Here is a 26,547-nt window from a genome sequence, read left to right as displayed (position 1 = left end):
AAGCCTCTGAAAATTGTTCTTTGTTAGTGTCCATCAAAATATTATTTCGCTCGGCAGGGGAAAAAAGTCCTTAAAAGTTGAATGCTGTTTTCTGAGTAAAGTTGAGTATCACATCTGGACTCGGGGTTTCCCATAAAAATAACTGATTGATAGCCATGCCCAAAAAATCCTGGTTATAAGTATGACGACCATAAGTCTTGTTTGATTGTTTGATCGAACAAGACAACCCCAACAACAGGTTTCAAAATGTTGAATCATGCATTTTTTTATATTGTTCTAAAAACGAGATTTTATTCCCTCCTTTTAAGATAAAACCCATTTTTTAACTCAGAAATTCTAAAGAGTTAGAATGGAACTGTCAAATGTATGTTATGAGTTAAATACTTTTTATAATGTATGGTATGTTTCATGGATTCCCTTGTAAATATGTTCCAGCCGAAGAACTTTGAACATGGTCACACACACACAGTTGAAAGAAACTGACTAAGGAACGAAGAAAGGAACTTTTTTTACCTTACGCGTGGCCTTTTTTTTTTTTTGGAAAGCCATTGCAAATGAAGCTCCACACCATACATGGATCATAGCAGCTAATTACGTCCAGATTGTGAACTGAGTACAGAAATTTTTGCCAATAAGGGAGCCTTGACCTCCAACATAGTCTTTGTAGATTGAAAACTATAACTTAGAGGGAAAAAAATGGGTCTGGTTCAACCTTAGCTTCAAAATACTTCAAACTAATAAGCAGAATCTATTGTTATATCATCTCCTTTTTAGTATAAAGCAGTGGCTCTTATTATTTTTCCCCATTCTGCACCCCCAGTGCAGTTCAATTTACCTTATCGCATCCCCTTGAGTAATGGGTCTTTGTTAAAAATTTATTTCTTTGCAATTAATTACATTAATTATCCATGAAGTAACAGTTTAATTAAAGGTAACCAAAATTAAAAGGTAATTGCAAAACTAATTTATTGAAGTAAAAATACACACACAAGTATAGATAAATTAAAATCACTTTACGTGTCCATTTTTAGTGATTAAATTATTATTGAGGACTCCCACTCGTCTTACTTTTCCTACTTTTTGGTAAAAATGTCCTACTTTCTTGGTTTGGTTCTACTTTTCCTACCAACTCCTATCAACAAAATTCATGTAATTGATTTGTAAGTTATTTGGGGGATGTATGTGGACCATTTGGTAGTTTATTAATTTTTCATTGGCTTAGTTTGAGGGTTCATCAAGTAGAGTAGCGATTAAAAACTTCTGCCTGGTTAAAAAAAAAAAATGTATTTACTTCATGATCTTGGGCAGTAACTAACATTCATCATTCAAAATTATGGTACACGTTTTGTGTATAGGTGAAACAACAGTTTGCATAACAAAATTGTTGGATACATAGGTCTATTTTAGATTTGGTGATTTTGATGCTACCCAATACCATTCAATTGTCTGTATTTTTGAGGCATATAAACAATATTTACAATGCTCAGCAGAGAGCAAGACATGAAATTGCTTCATTTGCCAAAAATGATTACACTGGTATTGAACAGTAAAATCAGAACAAAGCCCTTTAAAAAAAGGAAGGACAACGTAGTAAAACCATCCAGTTCATCTTGTCTTATTTACATCGGATCTTGTAATTTACATTGTGCTTTTGAAAGTAGTCTCAAAGGACGGTCATTCTTGAAATACGTACATGTCTTCATGATTTGCTGTGCATTGTGGAATAGAGTTGACAGGCTCTGCCTTTTGAAGACTAAAAAAAAATGTAATATATTTTGTGAGTAGAACAGAAAAAATTATCTGTGGTTGCTAGTACACTGTTTTGGTCAAAAATTGTTTTTGTAACCAAGTCATTTGTCGTTTTGCTTTGGCTTGAGTTAGTCATATAGAAGAACTGAAATAGTGCTAAAAAGAAAATTAAAAAATTTTTAGGGATTTTTTTTATTATGCTATGATTATGTTGTGTAAGGGATGGAGGGTACCCTCCCCATCCTATTTTTTAGTTCTGCTTTTTCCTACTTTTTCTAATTTTTTGAGTGGGAGTCCTGTATTTTTTTCCATAATATTGAAATTTAGGTTCTTTGTTTGAAAGCAAAGGGGATCTTTCTGCATATTATCACTCACATTTATGGTTTTTCTTTAAATCAGCAAAAGTAATGCAAACCCCATTTTACAAAGGTATGTGGTAGCGAGTGGTAAAATTATTTGCAAAGCCGTCTTCTCCAGTTTTGAAAATGGATCCAACTGAGCACACAAAAATTGCTCTAAATCAGAATTTTGAAATTCCATTTGAAAACGTGCGCTATCTTACATTTCGATGAAATCATTCTGCACTAAATTACTATCATTCATAAAATTAAGATTTAAAAAATGGATATAGTATCACAAAAGAAAAAGAAACTGAGCAAAACCGTCTGAGAATTGCATATATGTGTGTGTTGAGTGTGCTGTTTTAGCATTAAACTTGAACATTTTGCGTAATAAGACCGATAGTCCCCGATCGGCAAGCTTAAGATTCTGTAACAGGGTCTTAATCTTACGTGCTTAGCCGTTTTTAAAATTTTCCTGATCTGCATTATAACTGCATCATTGGAAGTAAAAGTGTGTTCAGAACCTGAGATATTTTGGGGTGACTGAAATAAAGTAGATCAAGTTTGGTGAGATATCTCAAGATTGCCGCTGTAAGGGACAATTCCAATTTTGTGCAACACATTTTTGAGAGCGAAAGATAAAAAAATGAGGTGTCAAAATGTAGGTATGATTCATGTTTTTGAATTGAAAAATTAAACTTTTTCCATCATTTTAATTTCCCTGAATGATCAATCAGCATGTTACAATTTTTTCTCCATCTCGCAATCCTGGTTAAGAACCATTGGTATAGAAAATGAATGTTTAGCTATGTTCCGTCTGTGAAGTTACAAATTGAAAAATTGGTTGGGGACAAAAAATCAATTTACATGTTAGCTCAAAAAGTTTAAAAACCATTCAGATCCCTCCAGTCTTTGAACTTTCGTAGTATGTTGATACTATCTTTCATTTATCAAAGTTATTGTTTGTTTTTTGCTTACAGGATTGCATGCTGGATAATTTTTTTTTTTTTTTGAAAAAACAATTGAGAGCCAGCTAATTTTTCCCCCCCCCATTTTTTTGTAGAAGAAATGTCTGTATATTTGCATTATGTGAGGCGACTAGATTTCTTTGAAACTCCGGACTATGATTATTTAAGAAAGCTTTTCCAAGATCTCTTTGACAAAAAAGGTTATGTTGATGATTCAGAGTTTGACTGGAAAGGAAAGCAACTGGTGAGTTGTATATGTGTTTTTTTTTCATGATTTCATTTCTCCTACTAGTCAATAAAACATATGTATTTCATTCTTTAAAAATGTGATAATAGTTTTATTCATCAAATAGTTTCATTGTCTGTGTAGCAAGACAAAATAATTTTGATATTACTAAAAAAAATTTAACAATTGCTCATAGAAGTAATTAACGTACAAATTACAAAGGCATTTTAATTTAAAATTTCTTATTGGTTCCTAAAAGTTACTTGAGTAATAAAAACATGCATAGGTGTTTCTCAATTAATTCAATTAATTGATTCAGCAAAATAATGACTGAATCGCATAAAGTAAGATGGAGGGATTCCTTCGAAGGATAAGAAATTTAAATCAACTCCCAGGATCAAAATAAATTTTTGTAAAGGAAATTAATTATTTTAACTTAGAAAAATTTCAAAAATTTATGCAGTGGAAATTAATTTGACAATCTTTAATTCTGTCTTTGATGAGATGATGAATTGACTGGTTTTGGTGAAGGTGGATTTTTATATATAATCATCTGAAGAGCCTATGATGACTATGATTTTTATTCTGAAAATCAGCTTGCAAATTAAGCTGTAGGTCAAGTTTCGCCAGTTATGATTTTTTTTATTCTTCAAAATCGTGTTGCAGAAAAATCGCATAAAGTGAGGGATACCTGTGTCTTCAGGCAAACCTAATCTTTAAAGTAATGGAGATCCCTTCAATTATGTTTACATATTCCCGCATCACTAATACCTCAAATAAATCCAACTAGCGCCCAATAGTATGGCATACTCTATGCCACTATGGGGGGTGGGGGGGGGCATATTGTTTTTTTGTTGAAAGGGATTGTTCATATATATCAAATATAGTGGGATGTAGAAGCTGCAGATGCAGTATGCGATCCTATTTGTAGAATTAAAAAGGGGCTTTTGTAGGGTTAAAAGGGAATTTTTTGTCAGGAAAAATAAAAAAAACAGGTAAGAAACAGGACAGACTAAGTTTGGAAGACTGCTTTTATGCAGATTGTAGATTTTTTATGTATGAGAAAAATGAGATACCGTACGGCATTCTCCCATTTGAAAAATTCTCTCTGCAGAGAGCAAGCAGACCGACAGCATGATACTGACATAATATGAAAAATTCAAGCATTTCCATCTTTACTTCAGAAAATGGAAGACAGATGGCCACATGAACATGAAACAAGCGCAAATCTACAACATAAATACATTAGGGTCGCACATACACTCAGAACACGCACTCCAGCATGTACCAATTTGTTAGGAAATTTTATAGAGGAATGTGTATGAGGTGCATGTATGGTTAAGTAGTAGTACTGCAATCTGTATTTGCAAACCTCTAAGCACTCGTGTAGAATAACATTTTATTTTTAATTTTAAATTCATAACTCCAGCATTCATTTGAAGTTAAAGCATTCTTAGTGAATATATTTTTGCTCATATCTTGATTACTCTATCTCTTTCTGCTTCCCTTCTACACACGCAGATACACCAACACCATCTATCTTCAATCACATAAACTATCCTTTTTCCCTATGTTCATATGGAGCTATACCAATACCTTCTATAGCAGAAAGCCTTTACACAAAGTTTGTGACGCCACTGAAGTCATCATAATTTCACCTATAGTCATTGGATATACTGCAAAAAAAAGTAAAGATTTCGCATACGTCGGCCTGCTATATTCAATGGCTACAGGTGAAATGAATGACTTCAGTGACGTTGAAACTTCGTGTCGAGGCTTTCTGCTGTAGAAGGTGTTGGCTATATGCTAATGGAATGAAAAAGAGTCTTTTGAGGCTTGTTACTTCCATATTAAAAGTCCTTCCTCAGTCAGTCAGCCAGTTGAATTTTCTCAAATCGAGGCATTCCTAACTCAAAATATTGCTGTACTCAAGAACACTTCATGTAATTTGTAATGAGTGACTTATGCAACATACTCATTCAAACCAATTTCAACTAAAAGAATGTGACTATAAATGATTAATTTTGATTTATGAATTCTCTTAAACAGCTACAGTAACTAGTATTTATTTTTGGGAACTAAGTAGGGGAAGATGTTTAAGTTATGAGAGACACATTAATAGGTTGACCTAAAAATAGACCACTTCTTTTAAAAATATTTTCTCTTCCCCTTCCTCATACAAAACATTTTTAAAATTTTACTCATTAAGTTCTAACCTGATCAAGATGTTTTTTACAAACTGTGAGACAGTTTTTACTTCTTATTGTAATGTCACCATTACTACCTACTTAGCTGGAATACTGTATTTTCTTACAACGATTGTATGTTAAAAAGAGATATAATCCATTCATTATATATTAAAAAAACTCATCAGCATTTGTTAATGCAGATTATATACTGCTGTGTCTTATCTGCCTAGTTTTTTCTAGGAGGTTGAAATAGAAGTAACAATTTTTTTAGAATTAATTAGTAAAAAATAATTTTTTAATGAATGATTTTTATAGATGCTGTATAGATGTGAGTAGGAAAATTGACACATGTAGTTATAATCAGCTGCAGACTATATGATATTTTCCTTCAAAGTTGCAAAATTTGTTTCTGAGGATTTTAAACAGGAAATGGGATCATAAGAAAATTTTATGCATTCACAGTGATTTGACATTAATCGTATGAGAATTTCATTAGAGATTTGAATGCTAAATCTCTGTTATGATATCTGTATTGGAAATTGACGTATTTTTGAGGATGGGTTCATTCATACATCTCCTTTTGCAGGGGTGTCCAACATTTCGTGTTGGGTTATAATCAGCTGTAGTTTTTTCTTGGTCACTTTGCAAGAATTTTTTTTTTGGAGGCTCTCTTTCTTCCTCTTGAAATACAAATTATAGATATTCCCATTCACTATAGATAACGAGCTTAGTAGACTGAAGAATCGTGCATTGATTACTTCCAATATAGGTAAAAAAAGGGGTAAATTTTTCCTCTTGTACATGAAGAAAGGTATATTGTCAACCTTTTACACAGCTGAAGGCTTTAAACCCCAACTCTTTTCTCACATATCATTTTATGTTGAAAACAACAAGCAGATCTCTTCCTTCTTAGTGACCAAAGGCACTTAAAATATTTGTATAATATTTGCTTATGACAGTTTTATATTGCTTGTTGGGGGCCCCCATTGACAGTTGTTCTGTGATACATGTTCTCCCCTTCCCGGTTGGACACCCCTGTCTCAGTGGCTTTTATGATCGCCATGAGAGATTTTATCCTTTTTACATTTTTATCTTTCCATACATGTTTTGTAACTTTTTTTATTGACTAATTTATCCACAAAGCCACCTAATTTCTATCAGTGGCGGCAGTTACGTGATGCTCCACCCTCCGATGCGAGTCACAGGGGAAAGGTTTGTATTTAGTGACAACAGATTTCACCTAAGTAGCTCTTTCCCACAATTGCTTCATGATCCGATTGCTTCTTTGGTTTGCATTTAGTCACAAGAAAATTGATTTCTTATTTGCACAGTTACTTGCTCAAAAGACCATCGTTTTGGGGGAAAAAGTTTGCTTTCATTTTATCCTTTTTTAGAATAATTAACTGCTTTTCTTTTCATGATTTTTGACCCAAATATTTTAATGCGTTTGTTAAAGAAGAAAGCATATGCGTATAGGCTTTAAAATTAGTTTGAGAATGTTGCTGAATAACCTTAATTCAAGTATGTATTCATAAATTCTGATTGTGATCATTTTACTGCAAAGAAAAAAAGGTTTTGATGACCAACTAACGATAGAGAAAATAATCTTTGACATCTTCGACGATTTTCATCATTGTAATTCAAGGGGAGTTGTCCTAATTTTTATGTGATCTTATGTGTTCAGTGTTAATTGTATGATCAACCAATTGATACAGTTGAACTCTGCTACAGAAATTCTGACTTATAACCAACTTCTAGCTATAATGAACAGAATAATATAGTAAATCTATAGATAAAATAGCAAACCAAATTTTCTATACTTTGATAACCTTATAACAAGGTTTGACTGTATATGCAGTGAAATACAAATAAACAAATGAGTTATGCTCACACATGTGTTGAAAAGTTTGGCATAAAGTTAGTCCTGTAAAATAACTGCCCGTAAATGTAACAAAGGATGTTTTGAGGTTTCACGAGTTCGGAATCAGCTTCTTTTAGCTACAATGTTTGCTGACACGTAGGTGAACAGGTGGCACTCAAAGGACCACAAGCATGTGCAGACCTTAAAAACATCTCCATGCCCTGTTGTTATAGCCTGAACCTCTCATTGAGGGAAATAGAAAAAAGTCTCTGTGTATAGCTCTCATGTATAATAGGGAATATCTTGACAAATTATCAGGAGTCAAAAACAAACAATAGTAAAATTCCATATAATAAAAGTTATTAGAAAGTTAATATGTTATAGGAAGGTGCTCCATCTTATCGTATTGTTTCTCTGTAAAGGTGAAAGGGTCATCCGAGACAATGAGATAATCAGGGCCCAGGATGAACCCCCCTGCAGTTAATGTTAATAATTTTTTTATGACTGAAGTTTGAAATTTCTACTTGGTCATTAAGGGAAGGGGAGGGGGAGAGGATAAGAACTTACGTTACCAAGTGGTTTAATTTTTATTTTAACTGATTTCAGTGAGAATGTGAACAGCAAAAGGGTTAATATGTGGAGTTTTGTGTATTTATTTGCTATATTTTTGTTTTTATTGTATTCATTGTAGATTTGTTTTTTAAAATGGATATTTTGTGTGTCTACAGTCTACCCCAGTAGGTTCTGTACAGACTGCTCAAGAAGTTATTATGTCTACATCAAATCGTGCAAGACATATTACATCTTGGGTGAGTTGTGTGGGTTTTCATTTTCGTGGTTTATCTGTGGATGTTCTAGTGTTAACATTGCAATTGCTTCAGCAGTTGATATCCATATACAGGGCGCATAGCTAAGTCTCCTTTCTGCAAATTACTGATGAACTGTTGATCCTAGAGGCATACTTCCAATTAGAATATGAAAAAAAAACTTTTTTTTAAATACAGAGTATCACTGCTGAGAAAAGCACTTCCTGCAAGAAGAAGACAGTTTTCTTCAGTGCTTTTTGGAAGGAGGAATCTGTGTCTCAATCGTGAAAAGGACCCAAGACTTTTTTTCTAATAATTTTTCCTTACAAATTTTCAAAATAAAAATTCACTGAACGCATAAATTGGAAAGCTATCTGCATTTTGTATTCAAGAGATTGGGTACAATTCCCTAAAAAAGCAAGACGTTAAGTAACTTTTGGTATTCAGTATTTGGTGATAATATAATCAAATCCAGTTAAAATGAAATACTGAAGACCAAAAAATTTGGTTCTTGGTCTAATAAAATATCTTATGTAAAGGGACCAAAAATTTTGTTTGTTTTGTTAGCTGAACGTTGTAAGCCATGTTGGCTATAACAGGGTTTGACTATGTACAGGAAGACTAAATTGCAGGGGGCTGGCACAATCCATTAGTGTCTTTAGTGAATGAAAAATAGATAATGTGCCTGACTGAATAAATTTGGTTGCCGACCTCCTTCTATAACCAGTTAAAGCACCACTTTCACAGTTCACTTGTTCATTATAGGAAAAATTACTCAAGATGTGGCACATAATTCCCACTTTTATGAGAATCATTTAAAAAAAATATTCAAGGTTTTTATTCATTGTATAAAAAAAGCCATTTCTGTTTAAAATTATGAAAGTTATGTTTTTGTGGTCACTTGTGAATGTGAATTATTGCATGTACCAAAATTTTCAGAGTTTTTTAACCCTTTGACTACTGGTGGGACATGTATATCCCACTAAAATTTTAAAAGTTACCAGTGGGACACAAAAGTTACTCTGGAACTAATTGTAACATATCATAGCCATAGAGCCAGACTATTTGCTTATGTTCTATCTTTAGTTACTTAGATGGTGCTACAGTTATCCCGCTCAAAATTGTTACTTTTTCACCCAAAAGTTATTGTTTTTCCAAGACTTTTGCTTTTGATCTGTGTTCTCCTGAAACTTTGGTCTTTTGGTAAGTATTTCACTTTTTTCCTTTTCAATAATAATTGTTTATATGTTGGAAACATTAGAAAAATATACATTCATCTTAGTAAATAATACTAAACTTCTCCTTGGCAAAAAAAATCATCTTGCTTTAGAACATATGTTCTATTTGCATTATTTATTGTACTATGTATATGTATTGTTTATATTACTATGTTTGCTTTTCAACAGGAAAGTGACGACGTATCAATAGGGATTTTTTCAGATGATTCAGATGTGAGTGATTCTCAAGAAATCGATGATTCAGATGCGAGATTAATTGATAATTCAGATGCGAGTGAATCTCGAGAAATTGATCAGTCTGATTCTCAAACAAATGACATTTCATTAGATTCGAACGAGAACAGTGATGAATTAAAACAACCATCACACTATTTATATTATTCTTTGAACTCAAGCAACTTAGAAGATGAAACAGAAGATCAGCAAGATGGTTTGTCACGTGCATCTACTTCTTATTTCATTCAGCCTCAAGTAGGTTGTTCTTTTATCCCTCAACTTTCAATGCCAGATGAAAGTCTTCCTGTTATTATTCTTGATGTAAACTGCTCAGCAACTGAATGTGTCTTGTGAAAAAATTTTCTTTCAAACTTAATGGATCAGATTGCTCAATGTACTAATCGGCATCTTAAAATTTAAGGAACGAAAAAAAAGTAAAGACTGTCCTGGTAAATGATTGTCCTAGGTTGCAGCTTAGCCACATGCTATAATCAATTGACTAACATTTTGGATTACTGGTCACAACATGTGCTTTGGGCAACACTTCAACAACATCCAGAATACTATGTCTCATGATAGATTCTAGTTAATTTAATTTAATCCAAAATGTGCTATTCTGATCTAGGAAAGGTTTCTGATGCTTCCAAGACTTACTATGTAGATGAAGTCTTAGCGTTCCTCAAACAAACATTTCAAAATGCAAGAACGAAGTGAAGCAAGTGAAAGCTCTGTTCTATCAGTTGACTAGAACATGACAAAATTCAAAAAAGGACGTTAGTCTCTCATCACACTTGCACCTAAAATCTGTAAAATGATGCATAAAAATGTTTTGGAGATCTGATGCCAAGACTAGTTATACGTATAACGTGACTATATAGTGGAAAAGAAACAGGACAAGCTGAAGGGACTTTGAGAGAGCGAGTTGTGGAAAGAAATTAGTCTCAAACATCTGTGGTAAAGATGCTGTAATAGTTTTTGGCAGATTTCTCACAAGTATCTCATTTATTAAAACATTAGATTAGATTTTCTTGCTGCCAGCACTGTTTGCAAGATGCGTAAAAACATCCCTAAATCAGTATAAAGCTGGAAAAAAAGAGATGTAGGGTTTCTATCAACCTTTAAGGGTTCTCTTTACATGATGGATGGATTTGGAAGAGGTGATAATTTTGACTAATCACAATCCCACCATTGTGAACATACAATGCACAATCAAGAATAGCTCAAGAAAAGAATTTGAATTAGACTATAGAATTTTATAATCAAATGATAGAGAGTTGATCTTCACTTTATGGTAGAGAAAAGGTATTTTTTCGCCTTCTAATGACTTAGAATGCTTGGATTTTATTTGAAGAGATTCAATAAAAATGAAACTATATTTCGGTTTTTTGATCCCTCTGGCAGAAACATGATGGAAAAGCCACTAACATTTAAAAAAAAAAAGCCTGGCTGTGGTTGTCTGCCAAAGATTGCTAAAAATCTGTTGAATGGTTGGGGATCACCTCCCCACAACCATTGAGGATCATCTCCCACTAGTTGGAAAGTCACAACACCGCTGCGTTCAGTGTGCAAAAATTAACAAAGAAAAGCCACCTGGCAGTCCAGTGGTTAGGGAGCTAGCTTCTGACTGTGCAGGTCTGGGTTCGAATGCCGGTTTGGGCATGGATGTCTACTAACACACTAACAAATTCCCTGGACAGATCATAAAGATCTCTTGAGAATACGTGGTGATCACATTTGAAATAAAAGTAAAAAAAAAAGAGAACACAACTATGAGTTGTCTAATGTGCAATGTTGGCTTATGTAAGAAATGTTTCACTCTGTACTATATGATTTGCATGGAATATATTTCATACAATAAAAATTTCCAAAATGTTAAATGTACATGCTGTAAGTGGTTTGTCATGTGAGTGGGAACTGTATCCCACCATTGACTACATACAACTGGGGCATATGTCCATCCCAGTGGTGTGAATGCTGTTTAATAAAAAAAATTCCAAATGCTCGATCTGCTATATTTGTGACCTACAATTAACTTAAAAAAATTTCGAAACTTATTTTATTATGGAAGAAAGAATACAGATAGAACCTGTTTATCTGATGTTTTCTTTGAAGTACTTTTCTTCTTTGTGCTGTAATGGATTTTTGGCATTGTTCATACAAAGATGTAAATACTAATTGCAAGTTTTTTTTTGTCACATCCTTCAGTGCCTTCGTGACAGCTCTTCAGAATTTGTGAATCATTGCCCATTAAGCAAATTCTTTATCTGGGGGAGGGGAGGGGTGAAGGGAAAATTCACTTGTTGGAAGATCAGAGGAATAAGCTGGTTGTGGAAGTGTCAATATGTGATGTGTTGACAAGTAGTCTTACAGCAAGAGGGACTTCTAATCCAACCCATTATCATGATGGAACGCACATGACTTGTCCTTTCAAAGATCTGGTCGCTTGCGTATCACTGAATCATGCAGATGTTTAAGGAGTCGCAGGTTTTGCTTGTGGTGTCTTGACAGATTACCTGTCAAAACAGCACATTCCTATACTTCTACAATCACCATATTTCTCTGATCTTGTTCCATGTGACTTTTTCATTTTCCCCCAGATAAAGAATTTGCTTAAAGGGCAACAATGCTCTGGTTCCAAAAATGTGCAGTGACAATGGCACTATATAGGGGATGTGACAATTTGATCAATTTTGTTGCTCCATGGTCATTTTCTACACATATGGGATAATTATACCAAGACCTACAATTCATTGCTGATTTTGAACGGCAGCCCTATTTTTTATACTCACTGAGACGGTGTGCCAACCCCTCGATGTGGTATTCCTTGCTGTAGCAATCTTTCTCTGCGGTCATGCCACCATTTATGTTTTGCCCTTTTGTAAGGAAAGTTTCTGACAAACATGAACCAGGTATCAAACTCCCAACACCTCTAAACATCCTTTGGTACGTGAGGTGAGTATGTTATCGACTTGGGTTACCATACCTCTATCCACATTTACATCTTTGTATGAACAATGACAAAAATACATAATTGCACAGGGTAGTTACTTTAAAGGAAACAGAAAATAAACAGGCTCTAACTGTATTCATTCTTCTGTCATAAGTTTTGTAACTTTTTGAACATAGCAGTTTTATAGTGAATACGGCCAAAAATTTTTTTTTCAAATTCGTAGTCAAAGGGTTAAATCAAAATTTGTGTGTGTGTTTTTTTTTTCATGTTCTTTTTGGAATAATATTTTTTTTTATGGAAATTTTTAGCACAAAGACACTGTACCTGTTTCACAAACTGACTATAGGTTGCGACTGGTTGTTGATGATTCAAAAACTCCGGAAATTGGCACAAACCTTGCCCCTAACAACCTTCATGATTCCGTCCAGATAGTCAGCTCCACTTACAGCGAGTTAGCTCCTGACAACCCAACGACGGGTCACTCCAATACCCCAATCGCGATACCGGTTGAAGTCGAAGTAGTGTCGGAAACCAAGTAATTTGTTAAATATTTTATTGCCTAACTTAATTTGAAGTATTGATCTAGATCTGTGGTTCTGAACCTGTAAGCATTAGATAGAACATTGAGGGACACACACGAAAAGGCAGTACTAATAAATGCATAATTTTAGTTATAGGTAGAATATATATACTGGGGGGTGGGTGGGTAGTGCTTTTTTTTTTTGGGTGAGACCAGCTTTGACTGGGCTTAGGGTCAAACTGCACATACCAAATTATTGAATTTCATTCATTCTAAATTTTCATTATTTACATTAGTTCACATATATATGTGCATTTTTTTTTTTCCAAACAAGTTCAGCATTTCTGTGCATTCAATTTTTTTTTTGGGGGGGGGGGGTAGACTTTTCTGCCTCAAAATATGTAAAATCTTGGTTCAAGGGGGCCCTTGAACATGCTTTTGTCATGTCCCAAAACTCATTAGAGCGGATATGCAAGATGCAAGTCACACATGCATTTCCAAGAGATACTTTAAGTATGAAAGGCTGGGAACCATCACTACTAAAATCTCACACGTATCCCGTAAACATTCCTCTGAGGAACTTCGAATTGTTGCATGTCTGAATGTGTAGGTGTTGTGCACCTAAAGTGAAGTTTGTTTCTGAGAAATGCCTGTTATGTGTTTAACCCTTGAACTACTCCCATTGTCTATAGATGATGAGTGTATTAGCCTGTTCAATCACTTTCTGATGATTCTCCATACAAGGAAACAAAAGCCTGGAATTTTTCTTGCTCATACATAAAGGCATAATTCCTGACTATTTACAGAGCTAAAAGTTTAGGAAGTTCTGCTATCTTTCTTCCGAATTTGGAAGTAAAAAAATCAGCAGATTATTTTGTCTGTTATATTATGCAGGAAACAAATTTTGTTGGCCTAATTGCTCTCTGTGGAGAGACTTTCTTTTTAAAGGAAAGATTGGCTTGCATTCGGTCCTTTAAGTTGGAAAAACACAGAAAATACACCTCAGCCGACCACTACTATGCCATCAGTGGGGTTCGAACCTGGGTCCTTGATATGTGAGTCCATCTTGATGCCCATGTGACTGCATAGCAGCTGCAGGGAACCACTGGTCTAGATTAAAAATTTGTTGCATTTGCATTTTTTACTTTTGAATCTGTGTTATAGCGATGACATATATACTGAAATTCTATTGTATTATATCTTATTTCTCTTTCTTTCTACATTATTTGCAAACATATCATTTATCAAATTTTGTTTTATGAATCTTCCATTTCCATAAATGGTTGAAATAAAAATGTTTTAAAAACTATCTATTTAATAGGAAAAAGTACCACATTCATAAATATAGATGGTATTTAATATTTATTTCAAAAAAACAATTTGGGGCAGGGGCTCTCAAACTGTGCCATGGCGACCCTGGCAAAAATTGTTTCAAAAATATTCTTTTTTAAACAGCTCTGGGGAGCTGGCGGAGCTCACGTATAAGCATTGAATAGGGGAAAGGGGGGGGGGGGGTCGTGGGTGGTAAAAGTTAGAGAACCCCTGATTTAGGGTATTTTTAAACACAAGGAAGCAAAATAACACGAATACTACAATATCCTTAGCTTATTCTTCCGATGAATCAATTACATCTATCCAAGTCTTAAAAAGTTTTTAAAATTGGATACCTACTTGTTCATTTTTTTTTCGCCCATCCAATTGCAATGTTTACAAAACACTTGGTCAGTTAAATGTGTACTAGTCAGCATAAATGGCTCAAAATAAATGGCAATAACTGAATTAACCGATATTTAAATCAAATTTCTGATCACTGGGATGCCTTTTTTGTGCTCATAAACTTTTAAAAATAATTTCTCGAAAATTTTAGCTGATGCAAACTGCGCTGGTTTGCAGTTGAAATCCTTTTACTAATTTTTGATATCCTAAAGCAAATTAATGATATTCTTTGGTTCAGATTTTCTTTTGCAATAACTTGCATTAAATTAGATATTACCTATAACAATAATTCTTTCTTTTGGTTTCTTTCAAATCATGTAGTGAAAGTCATATTTAACAATTCCTTCTATAACACGGGTGCACAACCTTCGGCCCAATACAGCCCTCCAAGGGATTCCACCTAGCCCTTTGAAAACCAAACACACCCCGCTTCCCATCTCATTGAGATATCGAAGCATTCCTGGAGGATGGGTGTGTCTGGAAATTTTATTAAATATCTTCAGAATAATAAATAAAAATATTACATATAGATTGCACATATAAATTCACATATAATCAATGTTCGTCAATGGACGTATCATTATATACGGAAGAAGAAATTATAGAACTTCGAAAGGTATAACCGCCAGATCATGCTCATCTTATAGTAAAGAGTTGATTTTAATAATCGTAGTATCACCAAGACTAATTAGGATTGATTGTCTCTAGAATATAATCTCAATTTACAAGTTGATTAGACATTCATCAGTACAAAATGTCGATAGGCGCACCGTCGCTTGGCTCTCAGTAGATGAGTTTCAGTGACGAGGCCGCAGATCGTATATTCTAGTAGGGTCCGGGCGAAAGCATCTAGCTGGTACGTAGTCGTCATCACATACCTATCATCACCTAGTCCGTAAAAGGTTTTTCCAAAAGGAAAGTATCAATACACCCAACTCAATGAACACCTAAGCTTGCTATATTAAATTTCTTTCACAAAAATACCATGCATCGCCAGAAAGGCAATTAAAGTTGCCAATTATCGATAAAATTGCTGAAAAATAGCTAATTGTGGAAAATGATGTGTACTGTAAGTTAAAGTGTAATTCATCAAAAAAAAAAGTGTCTGCTTGCCAAATGTGAGGTGAATGTATTTTATTTGACTATAATTAATTGTGATAGTCATAATTGTCATAATATAATTTATAAGTGCATAATTATAAAAAACATGAAGATAGTTGAATTTTTGAAATCAAGAATTAAGATTAAGCCTTGTTGGAAATAAGGGAAAAAACCAGGATATTTTATAAAAAGAAAAGTTGGAATGTCCAAAATTACAGGAATATCCCATAAAATATGAGGTTATATCATTCTTTGTATTGGATTGAAAAAGGTTGTGCACCCCCTTCTTTATAACAATAATCACATGTATATGAATACAGCTATATGTATATATTTTACTATTTTTTGACATGGTTCAATGGAACTAACAGATACTTCCCATCTGGCTATGAGCTTTGTATTACGTTAATGTTCGACTCTCTTAGTTGAGTACCTGCTGAACTAAGCAAAATACTTTAATTAATTTTCATGTATTAATTCATTATGCTCTTTAGAAACACTAACAACTGATGAAATATCTGGAAGCTAAGTAAGTTAATATTGTAGGGTAAAGTGCTGGAACACTGGAAATTTTAATAGCATCACCTTTCACGGCTAAGGTTATGGTTGTGGTTCTGAAACACTGCAGCGATAACCTTGACTAGAAAGAAGGTACTTTCTCCTTGCAATTTCCACTAAGGATTTCCTTGGTAGACTTGGAAGCATGGCATCATCCATGCCATCCAAACACCAACAAAGATGTTGCAGTCTTGCATGGAATTCATGGTTCGTACGGTCCTTGAAAACCTTGAAAAGTCCTTGAAAAAAAAAGTTCATTTTCAAGGCCTTGAAAGTCCTTGAAAATAAATAAGAGTCCTTGAAAATAAATTAGAGTCCTTGAAAAAGAATTTTTTTTTAAGAATTCTGTGAGAGTCCTTGAAAAATTTGTGTTTTCCGAAATAGTTTTCGCCACTTTTTTTTTTTTACTTCGTGAGTGACGTCCTTAAAAAAGTGCAAAGCACAGGGGAAAAGCCTTAGTAGCCAATAACCCTGGATAATTGGATTTAAAGCATGTTTTTCCCCATTATTATAAAGCCGGGGTTTCGTAGGAGCAGGTTTTTTGTGCCGCGTGCAAAGTGAATCGCCCAGCGTGACACGCCGTCCACTCACCAATAATAAGAAAACAAGTTCGACTGTTTTCCTAGAGAGCGCAACAAGCCTCACACGGCAGTGTTTTACGTCGGGCGTGATTGGCCGACTGTTTCTGGAGGAGTCAAATGCGTTGTGCGCCACTCGTTTTACCGATCTTCTCTCCATTTTTGTTTTCTTTCACTTCCCTTCATCGAGCTCGATGCTTCCCTTCAAACCAGAGCATGCAGATGACAGAGTAGCTGATAGCAGGGACGTGAGCTGATGCGCCACGGTAGGAATACACAAACGCGTAGTGTGATTATGTAAAACGTTTCTGTTGACGCGAAATGATACAGTTCGGTTCATGCGGTGCCAAAAACCTATGTTGGAATGTTTTTTCCCTTTTTATTCTCTGTGCACGTGGAACCGCTCGGCCCGACGCAATATGTAAATCGCTGGCGGCATGCTCTCACGCTCACGGGAGCTCGGCTTTGTACTGTAGGCTGGTTTTTTTCCGCGTCTATGTAGGGATTGTTTTTCTTTCTCCGAGATTGCCGGTTGTTATTTGTCGGCCGTTTTATTTATTTATTTCTTTTATGATCGTAAATGATCTTGTTTTTTTTCCTTGCAACTTTTATGGAATAAAAGCTAGAGTTCAAAATGAACTTCCGATCGTTGTTTTTTTTCTTCAGCTCAGTCGGCACGCTCTGGCCCCCAACAACCAACCAATACCTATTTCTAGAGTACAAGTCCTTCTGCTCTAGAAGGTATTGCAACAACCCACTTCTAGGAAAACCCGGCTTTATGGTAGCATGTATCCTGTGATCGTATGTAGACGTATTTGGAGTCGTTGGAAGTCATTAAACTTTTGTACTAGGTATTTTTTTCTGGATATCTTAATAAAAAAGTGTCATAATTTTTGCCGAAATAATTTAAGCCTTTCGGTCCGTAAGTGAGCGAAGCTTCCTCTGATTACTGTCAACTATAGGCGGCGATTGACTTGGAAGTCTGGAAGGGGGGACACGATGATGATGTCAATTCACATATGCATATATACATTAGATCAGTCAACTTCACATCCCCCCCCCCGTATCTCCGCCCATGCTGTCTAAGGTTGTATAAGGTTCTTTAAAGAAAGAAAACAAAAAATGATTAACAAGTGTGTGTACTTTTAATTACGTGTGGTTGAAAAATCCCTTCTATCAAGATGGGTTGCTGAGTGTGCCGGACAAAAATGTCGCCAAATGCAAGCTGTACTTCAATGGGTGAATCGGCGCTGAAATCTATTGAGCTTATATTACTGGAGGGAGTATGATGCAGGGCCATAACTAGGATTTTTGTATTGTCTTGCCGCCCCCCGCCAATTCGGAATTCGATCATTTTATAACGGTGTTCACCTAAAAATTGCCACCCGGGGCAGTTGCCCCCCCCCCCGCGTTCTAGTACCGGCGCTGGTATGATGTCAGTGGTCTATATAATTACTTGAAAGATCACGTGACGCGTTGAATGTCGGCGCATCTCCGTTATTTTCTAATGGCATCCATAGTTGTTTAAAGGAGTTTAAAACAATAAATGAAAGAAATAATTTCAGTATCGATGATATGATTCCAAAATTAATGAAAGAGATAGTTCCAGAATTAATGAAAGAAAAAATTGCAGAATTAATGAAAGGAAGAATTACAGAATTAATGAAAGGAAGAATTACAGAATTAATGAAAGAATTACAGAATTAATGAAAGAATTACAGAATTAATGAAAGAATTACAGAATTAATGAAAGAATTACAGAATTAATGAAATATAATTCCAAAATTAATGAGAGAATTCCAAAATTAATAAAGCAATAATTCCAGAATTAATGAAATAATTTTAGAATCAATAAAAGAATTCAGCATTAGCGAAAGAAACAAATCCAGAATTGATGAAAGCAATTATTCCAAAAGTTATGAAAAATTATTCCAGAATTGTTGAAAGAAATTATTCCAGCATTAATGAAATAAATAAATTCAATATTAATGAAAGAAATAATTTAATCTTTTTCTATCTTTAGAAGAGGTCTTTAAAAGGAAATTAATTGCAGTATTTAGAGACTAAACAACGTTTCAATGAGGAAATTGACAGGCACGAACTGTGTTATTCAATGTGTCATATGTTTTGTATGATATATATGTGTATGTGGCCTCCTTTATTCATTACAGATGATGTGAAATAAAGTAGGTAGAAATGTAATCTCTGAAAGTTTTAATCAAAATTAAATATGCGCCTATTCATGTTAAAAATATGCTTTTGTAAAAAAAGTCCTTGAATTTTTAAGTTTTTCCTTGAAAAGTGCTTGAATAGTCCTTGAATTTTTTTTCGTTGGAAGAGTACGAACCATGGAATTACACATGATAGTGTAAGATGGCGGTTTCCCAAAGTGGGCAATATCGCCCCCCGGTGAGTGATGGAATGGTCCTGGGAGTGATAGAATCTAGGAGTATAACATAGGATCCTATGGGATAGCATGAATCGGGGTGGGAGCGGGGGTGATGAGAGAAAACAATTTCTCTGAAGAAGGGCTTGATGGAACAAAGTTTGGGAAACTATGGTCTAAGACTCCTTCTACGATAAATTTCATGACTGCATGCTGTTGCTGCATTGAAGTTAACTAGTTAGATGCCATTTGGTATATTAGGGGTTTGAGGAAAACAGCTAGAGTTTGCAATTTCCTGCATCTAGTGTCAGACATATGCAGTTCTTTTTGGAATATAGCTCATAATGCTTTTAGCCATAATTTGTGAGAAAATTTGAGTTTTTCACATTGTGAGGGACCAGCATAAATTGGAACTCTTGTACAATGTTTTGCTGGCTCTAGTGACCTTCAGCAGTAATTCTTACTCCACTTGACATTAGAGAGAGTAAAACATTTTACAAGAATTTCAATTTGTTTACCTTACAACCATAAGAACTTTAAAATAGTTCCTTTATTCAACGACTTCTATTTTTGGTTTATTCAGACGAAGTCAGAATATATTTACGGGAATCCTTATAGAGTAAATCCTATTTAATTCTACCTTAAGTACAGTATTTTCCTGCGTTTGATCTACAGATTATACAAGTTGCACTGAAAACGTTTGGTGAATGGTCTCAGGAAATAAAGGAAACAGAATATATACAAACAAAATACCTTTATTGCCCTTCAAAGTAATATCCATTCGCTACAGTACACTTTTGACAACAGTTATAAAGCTGCTAAAAACTTTCAGCAAAAGCTTTCTTTGAAATCACCAGAAGCGACAATTTCAATCTTGTGTGGATCTCCGGTACATCTACAAAGTGTAGGACTTTCATAACTCCCTTGAGCGAGAGAACAAAAAGACATCTACAGTGACCTTGTTGATCCCCAGTTCATCTGCTATTATTATTGAAGCAGGGTTTAAGCTGGATAAAAAATTCCTTTCGCAAAAAAGCGAAAATGGGGGAAAAAGCTTTAGCAAAATGCTGCAATGCTAATGTAAAGATTGATGGTTGGATGTCTATTCGTTTCGTACCTCCTGTATGCATTTTTGCGAAAGTGGCTACTACTTCTTTCTCATTCCATGATTTTCTTTCGCATTTTGCGAAAAATGCGACCGCAGCTTAAACCCTGTATTGAAGTCAGCCAATCATCCGTCACACTTGTTCGATGGTCTCTGGTGTTTCTCTTGTTAATGGTTGACCCTAACACAACTCATCATCAACAGTTTTCGTTCCAACATGGAAGCATTTGAACCAGCCATAAACAAATTTTTTAGTTACTGCTTCTGTTCCGTACACTTTCATCCACATTTCATGGGTCTCCATCGCAGTTTTTCCTTTTTCTTGTAGCAAAACTTTGTTTATGTGTTGTTCCATTGCATTGCGACATCACCTTTCACACTCAATGTGTTCTATCGGTTGCTTTGCCTTAGTGCTTAGTGTTTCTGATGCTAGGAGGTGATTCTTTACATGTCTCTCTCTCTCTCTCTTAAAGCGCATGCAAGGCTGCACATTTCTAACCAGCGTTGTTTAAATATTAGACCATTCACTGAACTTTTTGAGCACATCTTGTATATTTAAAAAGCGGTCTCTTATCTGCAGATAATTATTTTTTCTGAGAGGTTGGGATAGAAATAAATAAGTGAAAAATAATTTTTTAACAGATTTATATAGATTGCATCTGTGTGCAGATTATATGCAGGAAATTATGTTACATTTCTGGGAGGATTCTTTCATACCATGTATAGTACATATCTATTGAAATTTATTAATCAGGGCTATTCAGACCTGCATTTTGTATGATTCCTTCATTCGACAAGAAGATAAAACCATACACATGTGTATTTCTTAATTTCTTAGATTCAACTGCCTGAGTTGAGGAAATGATTTGAAGTAACAACAGCCTTTTCACTTTAAAAAATATATATATATTTCTACTTGATGCTTGTTTTCAGACACCATTGATGATTTCTCATGCTGTTTTTCCTTGTATTCCTGTAAATAGGTGTTGTTGTTTCTTCAAACGTAAGAAAAAGAAGCCAAGTCGCCAAAAATGACTCGCCGTGACTTGTAGTCCAGAGCAGGAAGCTGTACTTCTGCAAACTTCACCCTCTGAGTCTAAGGAGAGCCAAAGCGTTCGAACTGCTGCTGTTTGATTGAGTCTATTATGAAGATTTCCCCCTTTCCTTTTTATAAATTTTTTTTTCAAAGTCCTCATTCTGTCATTTATTTTTATTTATTTTCTGTTATTTTCCCGTTTCCTTGATATTTGACTATTCTTGAAAATAATGATTAAGAAATGAGAACTTCTGCACGGATAATAAGTTGCATGACTCGAAATAAGTGATCTATATAAATTCACAGTCTTTAAGAGATATAATACTGTATTATAATTATTCCGAGAGAGAGAGCGTTTCTCGGTCATCAGCTTTAGAATTCGTGAATTTACCTTCCAATCTTTGCTACACTTTGCGAATACCAGACTTCATGCGTCTCATATATATATATATAAACAAACATGGAAAATATATTTAAATGATGTGCATAAAAATATGAATCTATTTTATTTTTTCATTTTCCTGGTATCACTCCTTTTTTTTAAATCTTTGGCCGGAAAAACTTAAACGAAAAAAGTGGCAGAATATCTCGTAATTTGAATACTCGTGCATTGTGTAAAATTTGTAATTTTTTTTGGAGAAATGAGAAACTTATAATTTGTGAAGTCCTAACTAGCCCTTTGTCGTATCACTGTTGCCATCATCTGAACACCTCTTGTCATTCTTTGCCCCTCTTTTAGTCTGAAACCGTAGTTATATAGCGACGAGGCCTCTCACATGCACAGATTCTTGTTTGCATGTAGAAGTCTCACAACGATCATGCTCTCATTATAAGTCAGTTATTTTGATATTTAATGAACACTATCTAGTGTCTTTGAAATCACTGTGGTTTTCAAACTGTTCGTATTGGTACCGATGCTTTTATATTGCCCCATTGTGTAAGATACAAAGAATAGAAAACATTAATGATAATCATTTATGCATTTGGATGACCTGAAAGTGACTGATTTGCGTTATCGTGGTGATGTATTTGGTAATATTTCACTAGGATATGCATTTTAATGTTTGAAAACCACTATATAAATTCAATTCTTTGTATGTAATATGTGTCCAATAATTCTTAATACTGATAATTTTTGCTATCAGTTGTTGCATGGTCGTTTTTAAGGATAATGTCAATATGAAAAAAGGGAATGTATTTTTCTTGTGATTATTTTGTATGTTCAATTCTATCAAACGGTGCTTTAGATGTGGTGAACATGTTTTTAGTTTTAGCATATTGACCCTTTGCACTTGAAATGTGTTTTTTTTTTTGTGACCATTACTGTGTGTGAATTTCATAGAAAAACTTTTTTTTGTCCGAAAGATTATTTCATATGGCTAATGCTCAATTTTCCACATGGCATAATATTTTATGCATATTAGTTTTTAATATCTGAAATGTGTTTTTCAATGCCTTTAATTTCCACACGTTCTTATGATTTTTTTTAAAAATTGATTGTATGATTATTTCTTTAACTTTTTTTGTCTGATTTAGATTGATTCAAAGTTACAGAATGGCTCTCGTCTTTTCAGTTTTATCATTGGAAATTTCTTTTCGAAGTTGTATGCAAGTGCAAAAGGGTTGAAACTGCAAACTTTTATCTCCATGAGGCTTCCCTCTTTTCTTCTCAAAGTTAAAGTAGGGGCAATGGTTGGAAATTTATAGCCTTTCCTCTTCTCCATTGGAAAGGGGATTTTCTCTAGGTGAAGGACCATTTGTCGGTACGAGTTAATCTTCTTAACGTTTCCCTCAATGTTAGGGGAGGTTAGCATCATCAAGAGGCATTTAATTAGTTTCTTATGTTTTGGTTACCGAATTAGAGTTGGTTTCGAGCTACTAGTCTCGAACTTTCTAACAGCTTATGATTGCAGCAGAACTGATAAGCTTGGTAGAATGGCTTGTTGTACCAACTAATGACTTTCCATTTAATTTCTGATTGTGTAACCTGTGACAAAAAAAAAAAATGATTGTATCACTAGGTTGTACAGCATTTCAAACTTTGACCTGTCTTTACTGATGCAGAGAATGGCGATGCATGAGGGAAAATGACACTTTTATGTTAGCAAAAGGAGTGCTCCCTCTATGCCTTTTACAAATTGTTTCTGACTCCTACTTTCCTTGACCAAAAAATTTTTCTCTCTCAATTGTCTGCCACCTCTTAGAGAGTTTGGCGACCTTTTTTTTCTCTTTTTTTTAAAACAGTGTGGGCACTTTCCTATGAATGAAGATATCAATTGAAAGTAAAAGTAAAGAATTCAGCTTGGTAGATGCTTGTTTGTTCTGATTTGTTGTTGTGGAACTGATGTTATGTGAGCATCATCCGTGAGTCTAAAAGAGTATGATCAGACAAGAGGGATGAACTTTTATCTGGTTTACCTTGCTCATTTTATTGCTGGCATGGAACAGGTTCATGAATTCATCTTCTTTATAGAGGGTTTCCATGTCCTCTTGATAGGAAAACAACCATTAGAGTGGTCAACCATAGTGAGTCTCATCTAATCACAGCCATCTAGATTCATAGGAAATGTCCACACACACACATCATTTTTGAGTCCACAGTAACCAACCGGGGCAAAGTGGTAAAAGCCATTACTAGCATTTAGAAATTGTCATAATTGCAGTTAGCAAGTATATTCAATAAAACTAATTTATATAACACCTGATGATGTCTACTTCCAGCATTGGAGGAATGATGAGGAAAAACATTTATTTTTATCGACAATGGCCCCACTATCCCAAGAGGTTCTCTTTCCATTGACGATTGGTTGCAAAAACCTGATTAGTTATCTGCTTCCATTATTAAAAAAAGTCTTATCAAGGACATTCAAAATCTATCAAGTTTTTTCAATTGAACTTTTTTACTGTAAACGTACATATATATATATCTATACATAGTCTTTATCACGCCTTCAGTTTTTTCAAAATTTTTCAAAAGCTCCGACTTGTAAATAATTACCGTTGCTTTTTTGAGGAGTGAAAGAATGTCTAATATATATTTTTTTCTGGTTATGTAGGATATGGGATATACTGTTGCTTGGGAATTTGTTATGTCTGGGAAAGTACGAAAGATCTGAAGCGATTCTTTGATGAACTCTTGACATAATCCTCTACTTTTTTCCCCAAAGCAAAGGGGTTCCATACATCCTAGTCATGTGGATGAGATTCTTAATCAATGGCAGCTATAAGATCGCCTGTCTTTTTTTGACTCGATGTGTCACATAGTTATGCTGATGAAACCAGTGCACATGTTAATCTAGGTCATTTGTTAGTATCTATCGATGTATGGTCTCCGATATGTCATTCATCTTCATCAGTTTTTTTTTTTCAAATATTCAATTGCTTAATTGATATGTATCTATGTCTGTAGTCACATGCAATCACTGTTATTTTGCAGCCCTATCTGGTCACTCATGAGGGTCTCTATGCATATTGTGAGCATTACATGGGTATTGCACAGAGTATTATGAGGCCAGTCACAACGAGAATGATATTATTGCTCAAAAACTATATTAGTTGAAGTTTAGCTTGTTATGTTCTTCATTGACTTTTTGAAATTTGGTCTAGCAGTTCCTACACTCTCTGAAGTCATACTAGAACTTGCCTTTTCAAAATCACTTATGTCCCCTTCAGAACCATGTCTATGAAAAAAAAAAAGACTTGCCTTCTATTCTCGAAAGCTGTGATTTTCATTCAATTCAAAATGCACAGTTTTTGTACACAGTTTTGAATCTTATTTTAAATCAGTTGCCATAGCGACTAGACGTGGTATAGACACCTAAAATGTTCTGTGCTGATTACTAAATTTGGGTTTGAGGGCAACACAAATTTTTTGGAATTTATGCCTGAGGGCTATCAACAGAGAAGGGGGTTGGGGTTCACCAATACCTGAAATGAGCTGAAAAGGATTATTTAGGATTGTTTTTTGTGAAAGAAAATGTACTTGGCTTCCCTAAATTTTTTTAAAAATCAATTTATCAAGTCCTGCTTTAATTTTTTCCCACTGTTTAGCCTTTGAAAATTGGTTTATAATGATACCCTTATCAAATATCAAGCAAGTTCAAAGCCTCGAATAAAGGGTAACACCATTGAATGTTGCAAAGCAATTGAAGGATTTCGCCTCATAACAAAGAATCCAGAGGCAATTTTTCAAAGGGTTGTTAAAGGAATGGATTCAGGCATGTCTTCCTAGAGGGGTAGACACACTGGACTAAGTGCAAAAAAGAAGTTCAATGAAGACCATTTGAAAACAGACTGTCATACCCAGCTGAACTTTAACATGCAATTTGTGAGCATGTTTCTCATTCTTTTTCGATTAGCCCTCATATACGCCTAATTGAGAGTGTATGTCAGTCTTCGATCAAGGAATCGCCAGGTCTCGTAGACAGGCCAAAGTCCCAGGAATTTCGATAATTGGGGAGGGAGAAAATCCTGTGCTTCATATTTAGTGTTCTATACAGTGTTATTAGCAAAAAAAAGAAATTTTTTAGATTCTGGGACAGGCTTACGCATTAGAAATCAGATATTACAAACAAGATGCACATTTTTTTAGCAAAGGCGAAAAAGCAAACAAACAAACTTGTAAATTGAAATTATAATGACAAAGACACCAAGCAAAGAAGGAAAAAAAAATAAAATCATCACCGTATGCCTTTCAAATATAAACTTTTAGCTCACACGGACAGCGACAGGAACTTGGAAGGGAAAAAAAGTAACATTAGCGAGAGCTAATTAATGCAATCGAAAATTGTTTGTTGTACGAGTAACTATATTATAATTATAAATTGTATTATAATTGATATAAATCAAAATGCACCATTGTTTATGTTACACACAGTTTGTCATTTTCGTTTATGGAAGCAAAATACGCACTTATAGTTCTTTATTATCATTACAGTGGATTGTAATATATGTTGATTGAAACAATTTGATGTGTGAATTCCCATGTAAGTTTTATAGGAAGT

At 34.5% G+C, this 26,547-nt stretch overlaps 1 protein-coding gene across 2 annotated transcripts in view; it reads left to right on the top strand.

The window, feature by feature from the left end:
- gish (casein kinase I gish) overlaps positions 1-26,148 on the top strand; it is a 53,154-nt gene extending 27,006 nt beyond the window's left edge. For both annotated transcript variants that reach the window (XM_089247915.1, XM_089247914.1), the window contains exons 7-10: positions 3,154-3,302; positions 8,063-8,143; positions 12,853-13,079; positions 21,492-26,148. In XM_089247915.1, coding sequence (XP_089104041.1) covers positions 3,154-3,302; positions 8,063-8,143; positions 12,853-13,079; positions 21,492-21,543 — 509 coding nt within the window. In that variant the 3' untranslated portion in view covers positions 21,544-26,148. The remainder of the gene's footprint in view (positions 1-3,153; positions 3,303-8,062; positions 8,144-12,852; positions 13,080-21,491) is intronic.
- Positions 26,149-26,547: the final 399 nt, after the last annotated feature.

Source organism: Pholcus phalangioides, unplaced genomic scaffold (assembly GCF_987345545.1).
Source record: "Pholcus phalangioides strain wild (caught in Gottingen) unplaced genomic scaffold, Ppha-v1.0 ptg000018l_1, whole genome shotgun sequence".
In the NCBI taxonomy this organism is placed as follows: Eukaryota; Metazoa; Arthropoda; class Arachnida; order Araneae; family Pholcidae; genus Pholcus; species Pholcus phalangioides.
Note: the sequence above shows the minus strand (reverse complement) of the source record. Positions and strands in the feature narration are given on the sequence as shown.